This window comes from Sceloporus occidentalis, unplaced genomic scaffold, assembly GCF_023333645.1.
Source record: "Sceloporus occidentalis isolate IW3139 unplaced genomic scaffold, rSceOcc1.0.p SCAF_4, whole genome shotgun sequence".
NCBI lineage: Eukaryota > Metazoa > Chordata > Lepidosauria > Squamata > Phrynosomatidae > Sceloporus > Sceloporus occidentalis.
The window spans coordinates 112427090-112443743 of NW_028316984.1; the positions used below are offsets into that span (position 1 = coordinate 112427090).

General features: G+C 42.6%; 1 protein-coding gene across 1 annotated transcript in view; it reads left to right on the plus strand.

Moving 5' to 3' along the window:
* DCDC1 (doublecortin domain containing 1) overlaps positions 1-16654 on the plus strand; it is a 370698-nt gene that overhangs the window by 167147 nt on the left and 186897 nt on the right. The window contains exon 11 of the mRNA XM_089521309.1: positions 6086-6256. Within this exon, the coding sequence (XP_089377435.1) occupies positions 6086-6256 (171 nt within the window). The remainder of the gene's footprint in view (positions 1-6085; positions 6257-16654) is intronic.

Genomic DNA, 16654 nt, shown 5'->3' on the forward strand with positions numbered 1-16654 from the left:
AAAGAAAGAAAAGATTCTTCTGTGCAGCAGCCTCTCTTGTCCTGATTTTTACAGTCCATCCACTCAGATCCATGCAGGGTTTTCCTGGAGAATGAGGAATAAAATGTGTGTTTTCTTAAGCACAATGAGTGTGCATTTCTTTTCCAACTGATGCATACATAAAGCTTTCCTTTGTAGAAAGGATTCATAGGGTCAGATAATGTGTAAAGAGAAAGGCTATATATCTCACAGGCCTGCACGTTTCCACATGGGTGCTTCTCCACACACAGAGACTGAATTATGAACAGACCTATTAATACGGGGATCACAAAAGGTCAAGTTTTGTCTTCTTTCAGAATTGTATTTGAATGAGGGTGAGGAGGGATTTCATGTTAGAAAAAAATCTATTCACAATGAAGAATTTTATACAGACTTTTTATTTATTTGGCTTTTAGAACATACAGGAGGGGGATTCTGAGGTAAAATTGTTCAGGAACATAGACTTGAAAGGTGGGTTTGGTCACTTACAGATTGACCTTTGAAAGTATATTATTTCCAAAGGAATAAAAAACAACAACAGGAAAGCCATTTTGCAGAATAGTCTTTGTTGATAAAAAGTTTGTTTGATCTAGCTGAAGAAACATTCAGAGCATTGCTGACAAATTGCACTCTTTCTTTCTTTCTTTCTTTCTTTCTTTCTTTCTTTCAGCTCTAAAGCCACAAACTTTCATGGAGTAATTAACCTAAATTAACAGAAAAAGCTTGATTTTCATAAACAGTCAAAACAGAGATACAGTATATGAAGAATATAAGAATATATATGAAGAATATAAGTGCACAGATGAATCTGGAATGTTAAGGATAAACAGTAGTGATATCATGAGGAATATCGCCAATATAGCAAATCAGAATAAGAAAATGTCTAAAAGTTATTTAAACAAAATGTGAAGGCAGCATAATTTTAATATTTATACAAGCCTGAATGAACCATTTGCCCATCTCACATCTGACAATGTAAACAAATTTGCCTTTCTCTGTCTAGCACTGCCAGAAATCTTACCTCAGTTTTGGAAACAGGGAAGAATAAAGGAACATTTATTTATTTATTTATTTATTTATTTATTTATTTAACTAGCGCAAATCTAAATTGAGCTCCCCCTATAAGCAGAGATGACTAAATTGAGGTCATATTTTGCCATATCAATAATAGAAAGCACAATAATGCTTGGTAAAGCTGAGGGCTATAGGCAAAGAGGAAGAACATATACCAGCCATGAATCTTCAAGAGCTAAGCATGGTTTGGTTTCTTCATACACTTCCATAGGTTGAAGTTGACTTGAAGGCAGTTAGAATGACAAACTAATCAATTTGTTTACTAGCTAGTTTGATGTTTTTAATGTTTTTTTTAAAGTAACAAACATCAAAATAGAATTCCCTCTTATCTAAAGATTGCTAAATTTGTTCAATCAGGTCTTTTCAGTAAGGTGAGGCTCTCTGTAAAAAACACATGCAAAGTGTTGAATTCTCTCCTTGTGCATAATGCAGAACTAGATATCCATGAGTGCATTGCCATTTGTGTGAATAGAATGACATCATTTAAGACTGGCTCTTACTTTGAAGTCTTCTGATAGGTATCTTGATGGCCACTGTGTGAACAGACTGCTGGACTAGGCAAGCTTTTAGTAGAACATGAGTCCAATACAGCTTTTCTGGAACTGCTCCCCATAATGGATATTGAGAGGCATATTATCTTTGACACTGGAGGTAGTATATAGTAAGCAGTTAGTATCTATATATACAATATAGGTATAGATATAGATATATCTTATCCTTCATGAATTTATCTCATCACCTTCTAAAGCCATCCAACTAAGATATTTAATACAGATCAAGGTAATAAATTCCATTGCTTATGCATTGTGTGAAAGAGTATTTTGGATCCCTATCTTTTATCCAACATCATAGCGTGATTCTAGCTTCTATTATTGTGAGTGGGAGGAACAAACAACTCCCTATTTCCCTATCTACTTCTTCGATATAAGATGATTTATTAACAAGTTATTAAGATTTTTATTAACAAATTTAAAAACAAACAAACTTGAGGATCCCACCTTTTAAATCCTACCATTATAGGAACTGTCAGTGTATCCCACCTCTTGTTGTTGTGTGCTTTCAAGTCATTTTTGACTTACGGTAACTCTAAGATGACCTTATCGTGGGGTTTTCTGTGGCTGAGAGTGTGAGACTCACCTGAGGTCACCTAATGAGTTTCTATAGCTGATTGGGGAACTGAACCCTGATCTCCAGAGTTGTAGTCCAACATTCAGACCACTGCACCATGCTGGGTCTCATTGCACCCTATCCACACAGAATTCAAAGAACAGCATTGAAAGATAAGAACAGCTCTGAAAGCTTATGCTACAGTTTCTTTCTAGTTAGCCTCAAAGGTGCTGCAATGGTTTTTTTGCATCCTATCTATGGTGAGGTGAAGCAGACGAGTGGTTAGGAGTGGCCTCTGTCCACTCCAGCTATGATCAAGCCGTGATCGGCCCAGAACTGTGGTGACTGGATGGTCCACTCCCAAAGTGGGCCACCACTATGGTCCCAAATGAGCTGCCAGCAGGAGGAGTTTTGGGACGCTCCTTTTTCCAGTGTCTTCGAAGCAGTTTCTGGTTGCTTCAGAAGCATGCATCATCTGCACACTGCCCCTGAAGTGGCTGGAAGCCACTTTGTTTGGCCCATCTGTTTTGGCCCATAGTTAGCGATGCTTTTAGAGACCTCTGAAAATTTAGTGAGACAAGATTTACCTTTACTGACATCATACTCATTCTTTTTTGGCAAAACGTGTCCACATATTTGCTTGATAATCTTATCTTTAATAACAGTTTACAAGCAACAGATGTTAAATTCCTCTGCCAATATCTCAGACTCTCTATAATCCTTTTAAACATTAGTTTAATGTTTCAGTGCTCTTAAGGAGCTGTTACATATTTTTGTTAGAACATTTGAGGCCTTTAAGAACTCTTTAATGGATACCATTTGGATTCAGAAATTGGTTTGGGATCTATTTGTCATTGAAGTCTAAAACATAATCTTTTCTCACTGCTAATATTTCTTAGTTCTCCTTACAGACTTCCTGAAAATATCAATTCATGCATCGAATATCACTTCCTACTTTCTGCAGTGCAAATCTTCTGAATCAAACATAGATCAAGACTAGGAATGGGAAGGCAGCTATGAAAGAACTAGACAATCTTAAAGTGCAAAGATATATAAATGAACACTAAAGTTGGTTAGGTTTTAGCAAAAAATCCAAAAGACACAATTGAGATTTGGTGAAGCTCCTTAGCAGAGCCTACTTCAGTAGAAGCATGGAAAGCAGCAAGACTACCCCAGAACCTCCACACATGTGTATTAGCCCAGTAAAAGGAATAAAACACAGCCTTTATTTAAAAAGAACTTAAAAATAGTTTTACTCACAAATCTTGTGCATAGTTCATATACACAGGCACAGCTTCATGATGAAGATAAAAGGTTCATGATGAAGATAAAAGTAGAAAGTCTACATGTTACTTAGCATAAAGTATTCAAAAAGAGATTAAGCCTCATCCTAAACAGCATGGTGAAAGGAGGAAAGCATGGAGAAATCTCTGATACAAAAGAAGGCAGGGACCTAGACAGGATTTTGGGAAGGGGGTCTCCAGACTAAGTGGCACCATTATATTGGGGCTTGGGTGCAGCAGTGCAGCAGCACGCACCATTCATTTTATCTAATGGAAGGGGGGGGGGTCTGGACCCCAAGAACCCCCTCCCTTGGCTACATCCCTGAGGAAGGTATACTTCAGGAAGAGAGGGGGCATATAAACACAAACAGGAAGTTACAAAAAATATGCATTCCTGTGGTCTTAACATGCAAAGGTTGCTATATCCAACAATGTTTGAATCATCCAAGTCATTGACAGGATACAAACCGCCATATAGTACGTATAGGATACGTACTAGGGTTAGGAAGGGGCGGTGCTTCTGCACCCCCCTAACCCTGGTACGTATCCTATACGTACAAGATGGCGGCGTCCCTTCCACATGGGCGCCGCCATCTTTACGTACTGGACGCATAGCGTCCAGACATGTCGCGGTGCCTATGACGTTGCGAATGTGCCAGCGGCGCTTCGCGACGTCATCAGTGCGCCGCAAGAAGAAGCTCGGAAATGCTCCACTTCTAGTCACAGTGGAGGTATGATGTTTCAATGATGCATGCGTTCTAAGAATCCAGAAGCCGCACCAAAGCCACGCTCTAGTGCTTAGGGCTGGAGCATGGCTTTGGTGCGACTTCTGGACTCTTAGGACACATGCGTCATTGAAACACCAAAGCAGCTTTACTTTGGCTGTCTAACAGGCCTAAGTAGAACAGTGGAGGATAGGCGGACTTGGAAATGTCTCATCCACAGGAACACCATGAGTCAGGGTTGAGGGCAGTTAACAACAATAACAGACATAAAGAATTCTGTTAGCTTCTCTACAAACTTCATATCCCCTTTTACTTTACTTTTGCATACCTTACTCATTTAAGTAAAATAAATATATTATTTTATCTGTTAATAAATATAGGAAGCGCTCTTCTGTTGAGTGAGACCATTGGTTTATCCCAGGGGTAGGCAACCTTTTTGACCCGGGGGCCGGGTTGCTGTCCCTCAGACAACTCGGGGGGCTGATGCCAAAAAATAATAATTAAGTAATTCTTCAAAAAAAATTAATTAAATAAATAAACCGGGACAAATGTAGGACAAAAATTTAAAATGGAGGACACTTTTTTGATTAAAAAAATGGAGGACACGCAAAAAATCTGCTGATTTTTTAAAAAATGTTACTATAAATGCATGTTTCTGAGGCTTCTATAGACAATTGCCCCCCCTGCCCTCCTTGCTCCTCCTTGCCCCCACTTGTCCCCGCTTGCTCCTCCTTGCCCCCCTTGCCCGCCGCTTGCCCCCACTTGCTCCTCCTTGCCCCCCTTGCCCGCTGCTTGCCCCCACTTGCTCCTCCTTGCCCCCCTTGCCCGCCACTTGCCCCCGCTTGCTCCTCCTTGCCCCCCTTGCCCACCACTTGCCCCTGCTTGCTCCTCCTTGCCCCCCTTGCCTGCCGCTTGCCCCGCGCACAAAGGCCCTGCACGCCTGCGCCGGAGGCCCGAGGCCCCCTGCGCCGGAGGCCCGAGGCCCCGTGCACCTGCGCCTGCGCCGGACGCCTGAGGCCCTGTGCACCTGCGGCGAAGGCCTGAGGCCCCAGTGGCAATCTGCGGCAGGGCCAGGCTGGGGCCGGTCCCTAGGCCTCGGTTTATCCTGTTCAGTATCCTGTTCAGTACTGACTACAATAGTGGTCACTAGGACCAAAGGAACTGTTTTATTCATTTCTGACTTTGGTCTTCTCCGAAAAACAAAATGGTTACAGTTACAATTAGAGGTGTTTTGGGCAGATATAGCAAACTAATACACATCCTTTTGCTTGTGTGACATATGTATATGGGTAAACCTTGTTAATAATGGTACATTCTAAAAAAATTCCATCTTGATAGAAATGTATTTTGGGCTCATATGACAACATTTTAATGTTAGGGGCTTTACATAATCATGATGACCCTAATTAAACTCTCTTTATGTTTTTAATTGTAGTAGGGTTTTTCTTAAAAGTTTTATTATTTGTGTTTTTTAAGTTCTTCATTTGAAATGTGTTGATTTATGCAAGATAAGCAAAAAATTAAAAATGTATTAAAACAAAAAATCATTACATGGTTGAGAAATGTTTATTTAGGAATTGATTATGATTATATTTTTAAACGAATTTTAAATAATTTAATGTGACATTAAAGCATGTGTTATCTTCAGCAAGGAGAAAGGACCATTGGTTTAGTTAAACTGGCCTGTTGATTTTTATGTAGCGTTTTCTCTGGACTTTTTTTCCACAGCTACATAAGCCAGAGACACTTGTATATTTTATTTTCTGCCAGGCTTTGTAATGAAATGTCATCTCTTCTCTCAGTTTGTAATGAAAATTCTAATAGGTGTGACATCAATTATTGCCTCTTACTGACAGCTCTTATAATTTAACCCTTCAGGTGAACAAGTTGATTGATGAATTGCAGGCAGCCATCAAGAACTACAAAGGTCACCTCTCTAAACTTCTCCCTCAGTTACAGGCTGAACAAGAGCAATGCACTTCATATATCTACCAGCATATTAAAGAACTCCCTGCAAACACACTTCTGCCACAAGGTCTTCAGCTAAAGGTAGGGATACTTTAATACCTCTTACAGTTCACCTTCGGTATTTTTAAAAAACATTTCTTCAGTAATATTCCAAATGTATTCTTCATTTTAATTCTGATTCTTCAAAAGTGAGACTTTGATTTGTTTCTTCTGATTTTCAAGTTTATTAGTACTTAATTAGAACAGTGCATTAAAGATCTATAAATAAATGCAAGAAGACCGATGCATATAACACTGTATATATTTCCTCTTGGACTCAGAAACTTATTCCTAATGTAAAATGTATTATAAAGAGCACATAGTGATTTTTTTGCTACTAAAATACACACAACCAGGGATATATTGTAAGGAGTTTTGTTGTTGTAGTAGTTAACTGCTTTTGCATCAGTCTCGACCCATGGCGACTCTATGGAAGAGACATCTCCGTCCTCTACTGCTCTGCCCAGCTCCTGCAAACTCATATTCATGGTTTCTTTAATAAAGTCCATTCATTTAGCATGTAGCCTTCCTCTCTTTCTACTTCCCTCCACCTTTCCTAACATTAATTGTCTTTTCCAATGATTCATGCCTTCTCATGTGTCCAAAGTATGACAGTCTCAGTCTTGCTATCGTGGCTTCTAGGGATATTTTTGGCTTGATCTGCTCTAGGACCCATTTGTTTGTCCTTTTGTATGCCCATGGGATCCTTAGCACTCTTCTCCAGCACCACATCTCAAATGAATTGATTTTCCTCCTATATTCGTTCTTGACTGTCCAGCTCTCACATCCATACATGGTAATAGGGAATAAAATGGCTTGTATGATTCTGACTTTTGTGCTGAGTTGTATGTCTTTCCATTTTAGGATCTTTTCTAGTTCTTTCATAGCTACCGTCCCCATTCTTAATCTTCTTCTGATTTCCTGGCTGCAGTGCCCATTCCAATCAATGTTTGATCCCAGATATGAGAACTCTTTAACTTTTTCTATTACGTGTATGTACTTACGAATTAGCTTGTACAATCAGAGCTTGGAAGTAATACACCTTTTAACACATTCATTAATAAGAGTTTAATGGCTCTAACTTACTGATGTAACATAACAAGCATTACATTTACTACTTGTACAGCATATCACCAATGAAGTTTCACTTTTTTGCCAAAGTGCCTCACTCTGGTCAAAGTTTACTCTGGTTATATGTCTCTTTACACTAAACAAAAGAGAGCAATAACAAAGAAGAACATATCCAATTTAGCTGTGAATAACAACACTCACATAAAATTGCCACCTGCTTGGTAACACAAGGAAACTTGCCTGACAAGCAGTTTGTTACCAGTCTCTCATCTGAAACTCACTAGAAGAAAATGAATACATGCTGTCTTAATACAAATTATAGTACAGAATTTATGTCTTACATGGACACAGTCTACGGAAATAGAATTCCCCAAAAGGTACCCTGAAGGATTACTGTGGCAGAAAATTGGGTCTTACAAGATTAAATGCTCTGCATTTCCATGGCAGATCAAATAGGACAAGAAAATGTTATAACCAAATAAAGTTTCATGAGTCATGGAGGTGGCAGCTTCTGCGGGCCAGACCTTACAGATCTTGTCATTCTGTATCGTATAATCTTTCAATGGGGACTCCATAGTAATCTGGAGATCAATATCAAAATAGATCCAATAATAAGTGGTATGAGATATGGATGACCCCCTTTTGCAAATTAATCAAGTAAAATAAATGGTCAAGCCAAAATGGACTATCTATACTTCTGTGTCATTGATCTCCCTATTCAATTTTGAATCAGAATTATACTGAATGATCAATTACAGATTTAAGAGAGCTGTTGCACTTGAGCCTTCTTAGCAGTGACAAAGGTTGTGTGCAGTCTATCCTGTGCACATTTGCTTGAGAGTAAGCTACAGTGAATAACACATGAAGGGGACTTTTAAAAAGATATCAGGCTTCTGAGAGACCATACACAAGGCAGACTGAACTTGCCTTCCTCCTAACCATGCACTCAGACTCTATAGTAGCGGTTGTGATAGTCTGACAGGATTCCATATCACAGCAAGTAGCTTCATTTAGATTTGCTTCACTGTGCCAAGGATAATTTTACATTCTGAAGTAAGAGAATGGAGAGAAGAACATGCAGTAGCTGTTTTATTCTGTGTTTGACTGGGGAAAGTGTGGCTGTGAATATCATTTTGGTACTCTCCAAACCACTTTCTAATTCCCCCAAAGCATTTAACCACCCCAATGGTGGGGGAAACACCCCCCAAATACCCCTAATGGTTTAACTGCATCCAAACATGGTGATTTATTTTTGCCTATACCCAAATAACCCTCAAATTATTTTTTAAAACTTTGTCAACATTAACACAAAATTGGCAGAAAGTTAAAAATGGAAGTGATAGGCAGTCACTTCCAGGTCATAGTTTTGGCTAATGTTTGGCCAAAACTGTAGCAGTATGCTCACTAGGAATGTATAAGGCCAAAACTGGCTCCCACTGCAGTTGTTCAGCTGGGAAAAATCTGGAGATGAAAGAGCTACTACAGTAGGATGACTCAAGAGTCCTTCATAAATGCATACCATCCACAAAATATCTTCTTTTTTTCTGTAATCATTGTTTGCCCCGAGTTTATGTTCTGGTACTAGTGTTATCCACAAAGGTGCAAGGCTCAGAGAACCTCCACTACTATTAACAGTCTATCTCTGGTACATTGGAGAATTGTCAAGCTTGGCTTGTGGGGGGCGTTAAGGTCACAACCAGAAGCACCAACTATACCAGTATTTGCTGATGGAGACTCCAGGCGTGAGTAAACTAAAAGAACTTTTATTCAAAAGAATATGAATGAACACACATACAAGAATAACTCAATGTTAATGGAGGTAGAGTGCCAGCGTGGTGTAGTGGTTTGACTATGACTGTGAATTCCTGCTCAGCCATGGAAATCCATTCGGTGACCTTGGGCAAGTCACACTTTCTCAGCCTCAGAGGAAGGCATAGGTAAACCCTCTGTGTACAAATGGTGCCAGGAAAACCCCATGACTGGTTTACCTTAGGGTCACCATACGTTGGAAACAACATGAAGGCACACAACAACAACAACAGTAACAGCATATTGTTAGAAGACCTTATACCTAGCTTTACATTTGGTAATCACATTGTTAGCTGCCACAGATGTTTGATGTTATCATTATCAGTTTCTCATTCTAAAGGTGTTATCCATTGGCACTCTGGACCAGCAACTTCAGTGAGAGTCTGATCCACCACTTGAAGCTGCCTCTCCATCTCTATACACAGGTTCAGGTCTCCAGCTCATCAGGTCGCTGCTTACAGACTATAAGAAAGCTATCATATTCAAGAGCCACCTCATTGTCTGCTCCCATCCACTACCAGCAGGGCACTACAATAATGATTATTGGGTATGCCCTTCACAAGGCTGGGAGATATACCACCAATACAGCCACAGAGATACTACCCATATTCTCTACCATCAATTACGTATCTGGTGAATTCATAAGTCCAATGGTCCCAAGAGCCCCACCATTGGCATCCCTCTTACACCTGCTTCCATCACCACCATCTGATCAGTTGCCACTTCCAGGTCAACCTGGATTGGCCATGTGTTTAGGGTGTGGTACCTCCAACTCCTCCTCTTCCACAGTCACAAACTGTTCCATCAATGATAGGTTTAGAGGTGTGCACTTCACAGCAGTCCTTTTCAGCAACTCTTCCTCTATCTCATGCATCGGCAACCTACGGCCCGTGGGCCGGATCCGGCCCGGGGAGGAGCCAGATCCGGCCCCCGCACGGTCCTGCCGTAGGCACCGCCGCCGCCAAGGCCTTTGGGCCAGTCGGCAGCCTCCTCTGCCTCCTCCTCCTCTGCCTCTGTGCTCTCCTTCCCCCGGCCGGAGGCACCTCCTGCAAGTCCTTGTTTGCGCGCGCGCACGCCTTGCAAAGAGCAGCTCCTTCTCTTCAGGGAGCCTGGCAGGGGCTGGCCAATAGAAAAATGGCGGGGGCGGGGCTGTTTCTAGCACCACTCTGCCATTGGCCAGCCTCAATGAGAAAGTGAAACTTGGGAAGAGCAGGAGGATGCGGAGGAGGAGGAGGACCTCTGGCCCAGAGGGAAGGGAAAGGAACGGCTGTTTCCCTTTGGCTCCAAAAATGATCAACAAGAGGAGGAGGAGGAGGAAGAAGGTGCCGTTTCTAATATGCATTTCCCCCTGGATGTAATTAATTATATTCCCATGCCCATTTTCCCCCTGGATGCAACTGTATTCCCATGCCCATTTTCCCCCTGGATGCAACTGTATTCCCATGCCCATTTTCCCCCTGGATGCAACTGTATTCCCATGCCCATTTTCCCCCTGGATGCAACTGTATTCCCATGCCCATTTTCCCCCTGGATGCAACTGTATTCCCATGCCCATTTTCCCCCTGGATGCAACTGTATTCCCATGCCCATTTTCCCCCTGGATGCAATTGTATTCCCATGCCCATTTTCCCCCTGGATGCAACTGTATTCCCATGTACATTTCCCCCTTATTTATATATTTACCCCTTATTTATTGATATCAGTCAGCTTTTGTGATATGGGCCCACACTTTCTGAAGCCGAGAGAGTGTGACTTTTCAAATTGTCTTTCTGTGTGTTTTTTGTCCTTATAATGCTGCCTTGTTGTGACAATGATGGTGGTGGTGATGATGGTGATATTGATATCATCCAGCTTCTGAGGCACGGCCAATGCAAGTTGCTCTGATTTTTACAAACTCATGCGCAGTGAAGAAAAACCAAAGTCCCTTGACCAAGTACACACTTCTGAGAAGTATAGTTGGTGCAAGACACATGAAACCGAGGGCAAATCACTTCTTGTTAAACCAGCTTTACATGTCAAATATGCATAGCCATGTGAACTCATGTTCAGTGTGAAACACAAAGCGTTTGGTTATGCAGTAAGCCTCTGAAATATGCAAGAGGCCATGTTAAGTAAAGCCATGTTCAATGCCCAAATGTGCTGTTTGGAATGGGGGAGGGGGGTTGACCAAAAGGAAAGTACATTTCTGTCATCTGTCTAGGAATAATGCCCAAATGTCCTCTATTTTGATCATGGCTAAGAAACATGCATTTATATTAACATTTTTTAAAAAGCATCAATTTTTTGCATGTCCTCCATTTAAAAAAATGTGTCCTACATTTGAAAATGTTGTCCTATATTATTTATTTATTTAATTATTTATTTTTTGGCTTCGGCCCCCCAGTTGTCTGAGGAACAGCAAGCCGGCCCCCGGGTCAAAAAGGTTGCCTACCCCTGCTCTATCTGATCTCTTGACTGCCAAACATACCTTTTCCACTCAGCTTTTAAGTGTATTCCCGGTGACTCCAGGTTTGACACATCCCCCACTGAATCAGTCTTCAGACCTGAATATGGCTTACCAGGACCCACCATCTCCACCAGCAGATATACATTCATATGTTGATCAGGTACTGAGGATGGCCAGGGTGTGGTTTGTGTAGGCACAGAGAGTCACATATGTGTGAATTTACAGATGATCACTCAAAAAATAGATAAGCAACCCGCTTCTCTTTGTGGATAATAAATCATAATTTTGCAACCACTCTATCAAGATGGTTCTTACATTCAGTATGTGTGAATTTGCTGCATAGACTGATGAAGTGGTCAACAATTTCAGCTTTGTGTTTACACAGGAGACATTTACTGTCCATAGTTATTTTCAAAATATTCCATTGATGCTATTTGTTTGAAGTACCTGTTTTTGAGCCACAAATGTATGTCCTTTACTTTTCCCTCTTGGTGTCCCATTCTATAACCATTTCCAGATGTTCTTAATTTTTCCTTATAGGTCTTTTATGGTTTGTTTTTCCAGGCTTCATGATGTTCTTTCATAATGTTCTTTCTATATACATCTTTTGTTTCTTCAGTGTTCAATAGTCTCTTTAGATCTCATCTATTGGCACTGCCTTTTTGAGGTGGTGGGATTGTGTGCTCCCATGAAGCCAGAGGCTATGCTGACAGTAGAATTTCTTTAAAAAAAATTTTTAAACGTATATAGATTTTTTTTATTAATAACAAACAAAATAACATAACAAACAAATAATACATAGTCATTTCATAGAAAATAGCAATTAATATCTTAATATACAATATATATAATGACTAACATAACATAACTTATTCCATATCAAAACAGGACAAACAAATAAGCATGAAAGATAAGTATTACTTAATGCTTGCAAAAAAAAATAACGATTGGAATTTTAATATGCTATAACTGACTTAACATAACTTATACAAAAACAAAACAAAACTATCCTTCTAGTACCCCTCCCCCTTGTTTGCATATGTTTATCTTGAGTCGGATTTTCTTTCTATTTCGAACTTCTACTATTTATCTTTCTAGCTTCTTCCAATATATCTCTACCTTTCCTACTGGTTTACATTTTCCTGCCTTACCCATAACTACCCTTCTCTATTCTTCTTACCCTTCTGTGTTTGCTTAACTACCTGCTCTTACCTTCAACACATTCTACTTTCTTCTATTATCTACTGACAGTAGAATTTCTATTGATAGTGTCTCACATGTCAGACTAAAGGTGCCAAAACCCATTAAATATGGGCAGAAACCAATACCATATTCCATACCAGATCAATCACCAATCGAGTCAACAAGAACCATGTCAGATGTCTGAGTTCCTGGACATCAGGTGAAAAATGGGCTTCAGACCAAAGTAGTATTTAGGTGCTGCAAGAAGAGAAGCATGAGGGAAGCCCGAGGAACACCTGGGGAAGGCGAGGAGGGAGTGCTGGTGGCAGCGGCATTCTATAAAGCCAGGCTTGCCTGTGACCTCTTCATCCCGCCCCCAACTAAGGGCTCCCTCTGGACTGTTGCTGTTGTTGCTGCTGCTGCGCTGCTGCCGCAGCGACCCTATGGACTTTAAGACCCTGCGCAGCTGCACATTTCCAGGGGACGCCACTGGCTGAATCCATCTCAGTGCCGTCAGCCCAGCGCTAGGGAAGCCCGAGGAACACCTGGGGAAGGCGAGGAGGGAGTGCCGGTGGCAGCGGCATTCTATAAAGCCAGGCTTGCCTGTGACCTCTTTGTCCCGCCCCCAACTAAGGGCTCCCTCCGGACTGTTGCTGTTGTTGCTGCTGCTGCGCTGCTGCCGCAGCAACCCTATGAACTTTAAGACCCTGCGCAGCTGCGCATTTCCAGGGGACGCCGCTGGCTGAATCCATCTCAGCACCGCAGCAGTGCAACTGCGCAGTGGCACAGAAGGGACAGGGGCGGGATCTTGCTAGCTGTGTCTGCAGCAAGAGGAATGACTTGTATGGTAGTCATCCTCTGCTGCAGCATTATTGCATTGTTGTGGGGAGATTTCTCAGACATGGGATGTGTTCAGCTTGAAGAGGTGGCGGGTGATTGTGATGGTTTAAGCGGAGCATCTATTGGAGTAGTGTGGGGCAGGGGGAGATATAGCGGTAGGAGAGTGGAGACTTATCGGAAGGGAAGGCGAGATCGATGCGTAATATCTATCTCTCCTTCCTTCCACTCTCCTAACCAAAGAGATCTGAGGGTTAGTCCAACTGCACCACTAACCCTGTCTCTGCTCCTGTGCAATGCCAGGTCTGTAAGGAATAAGACCCACATTATTTACGACCTTATTCAGGATAAGAACTGTGACCTGGCTTGCATTACTGAGACCTGGCTTGGGCCTGAAAGCGAAGCAGTGTGGGCACAGGCCCTTCTAGCTGGGTACTCTGTTAAGGACCAGACCAGGTTAGGTGGGCGGGGGGGGGGGGTGTTGCCTTGATCCATAAGAACACCCTTTCCTTGACCAGGAACCATGTCCGACAAACTGACTTTATCGAGTGTATTTACCTGACCCTGAAGGCTAGGGACAGTCTAGGGATTCTGTTGCTCTACCGGCCACCCCGTGCGCTAACAAACTCCCTGGCCGAGCTGACACAGCTGGTCTCGGAGCTGGTGCTGGAGTCCCCTAGGCTTCTTATCCTGGGGGACCTCAACATCCCCTTCGAGGCCAGCAATGGTCGATCTGGTGCGGCTCGGGAGTTCATGGCTACCATGACTGCCATGGGTCTGTCCCAACTGGTCTCAGGGCCTACGCATTCTGCTGGTAATACACTCGATGTCGTCTTTTGTACTCCGTCGGCAGAGGTAACCAATGTCTCTGCCCTGTCATGGACGGACCATTTCCTGGTCGAGGCTAGCTTCAAGGCATCTACCCAATTCCCTCCTGGGGGTGTTGGACCTATTAGGATGGTCCACCCTCAAAGGCTGATGGAACCCAGAAGGTTCCAAGAAGCCCTAGAGGGGTGTATGGTTGGAACTGACGGCGATTCTGTTGATGCCCTGACTAACACCTGGGATATAGACCTCTCCAGGGCTATACACAGTATCGCTCCCAAGTGTCCTTTCCGGCCCGCTTCCAAAAAACAACCCTGGTATACGGAAGATCTCAGGGAAAGGAAGCGGGCTGCGCAACGACTAGAGCGCAACTGGCGAAGACATCAGCACTTAGCCGATAAGGCACTCCTAGAGTCCCATTTGAAGGCCTACGGAGTGGCAATAAGTGCAGCAAAGCATTCGTTCTATTCTGCACGTATTGCGTCCGCAGAGTCACGTTCAGCAGAGCTGTTCAGGGTAGTGAGGGAGCTTACTCAACTGCCTCCCTCCCTGAACCCTATTCTACAACCATCCAAAGCCTGCTGTGACGAGTTTAACAACTTCTTCGCGGATAAAATCTCTCGGATAAGGGCTGATCTCGATGCCAGTATTTCTTCAGAATCCAGAGTAGAGGTCTCCAGAGCTTCCGTGGACTTTGTTAGACTGGATCATTTTGAGTCTGTGAGTACTGAGGAAGTGGACAAGATTCTTCAAAGTGTTAGGAAGACGATCTGCTCTCTCGATCCCTGTCCTTCATGGCTGGCAGCTCAGGGGGGGATGGCCATAATTTCTATGTTGCCCTGCATAATCAATTCATCTTTTGGGGAAGGGCGGTTTCCATCTAGCTTAAAATTGGCCGTTGTAAAACCACTGCTAAAAAAGCCCTCCCTAGATCTCCTGATTCGGAATAATTATTGGCCTGTTTCGCTGCTGCCTTTTTTGGGGAAGGTGATCGAGAGGGCGGTTGCCTTCCAGCTTCAAGTGATCTTGGATGAAATGGATTTTCTAGACCCATTCAAACTGGCTTCCGGGCGGGCTATGGAGTTGAGTCTGCCATGGTCGCCCTGGTCGATGATCTCTGTCTGAGCATGGACAGGGGTAGCGTGTCCCTGTTAGTGCTTTTGGACATCTCAGAGGCTTTCGATACCATTGACCATGATATCCTTCTGGAACGCTTAGGTATCGGGGGCACTGCGCTCCAGTGGTTCCGTTCCTACCTCTCGGGTAGATTCCAGATGGTGCAGCTGGGGGACGTTTGCTCCGATAAGAGGGCGCTTACATCTGGTGTCCCTCAAGGAGCCATTCTGTCCCCCATGCTATTCAACATTTACATGAAACCGCTGGGAGATATCATCGGGAGACACGGGGCGCGGTGTTAGCAGTACGTTGATGACACCCAAATATGTTTCTCTGTGTCTCCGAATGATGCAGTCACCTCTCTTGATCTCTTTAGGAAGGAACTAAAGACCTTTCTCTTCCGACAAGCTTTGCCCCATGTGTTCTGACTTCATGCTGTTCTCCCCTGTTATACAATGGTCTCATTCAGCTAGTTTGTTTTTTCTGTTTTTTTATGCTGTTCGTATTTTATAGTGTTTTAACGTAATGAGCTGTTTTTATGATGTTTATATTGTATGTTTTGTATTCTGTTTTGTATTCCCTTTTGCTTTGTTGTAACCCGCTTTGATCTACCCTGGAAAAGCGGGCTATAAATAAATTATATTATTATTATTATTATTATTATTATTATTATTATTATTATTTCCTTGAACTCCTTAGAACAAAGATGGGATGTGTTTGTAATACAGTAACTAAAGACAAAACCAAACTTTGCATTTGCAGAACTTTCAGTATTTGCACCACCCAAACATCTGCTCTAGAGAGGGATTCCTCAGTCCAGAGCTGATTGTGGTGGTATATAGGAGACTGCCGTGGAGAGGGAGATTGTACCTCCTACTTCCATGGGATTGTGCTTTGCACAAAACAGAACTCCACCAGTGGAGCTTACACTAAATATTATATCCAGTGACATCACTGGTCGGGGACAGGGAGTGTGGACTGTACCAGGTAACACCTCACAGAAGTGGCAACACCCTGGTAGTGCACTCCACTTGCTGTGGTGGAGGTGCAAGTATGCCCCTCGTGGCTTCATCGGGAGGCAACCAAAGTGGTGGCAGAGTGGCGAGTGCATCCCTCATAGCTGTGTTGCTATCCTTGCTCCCTCCCTGGGGAGA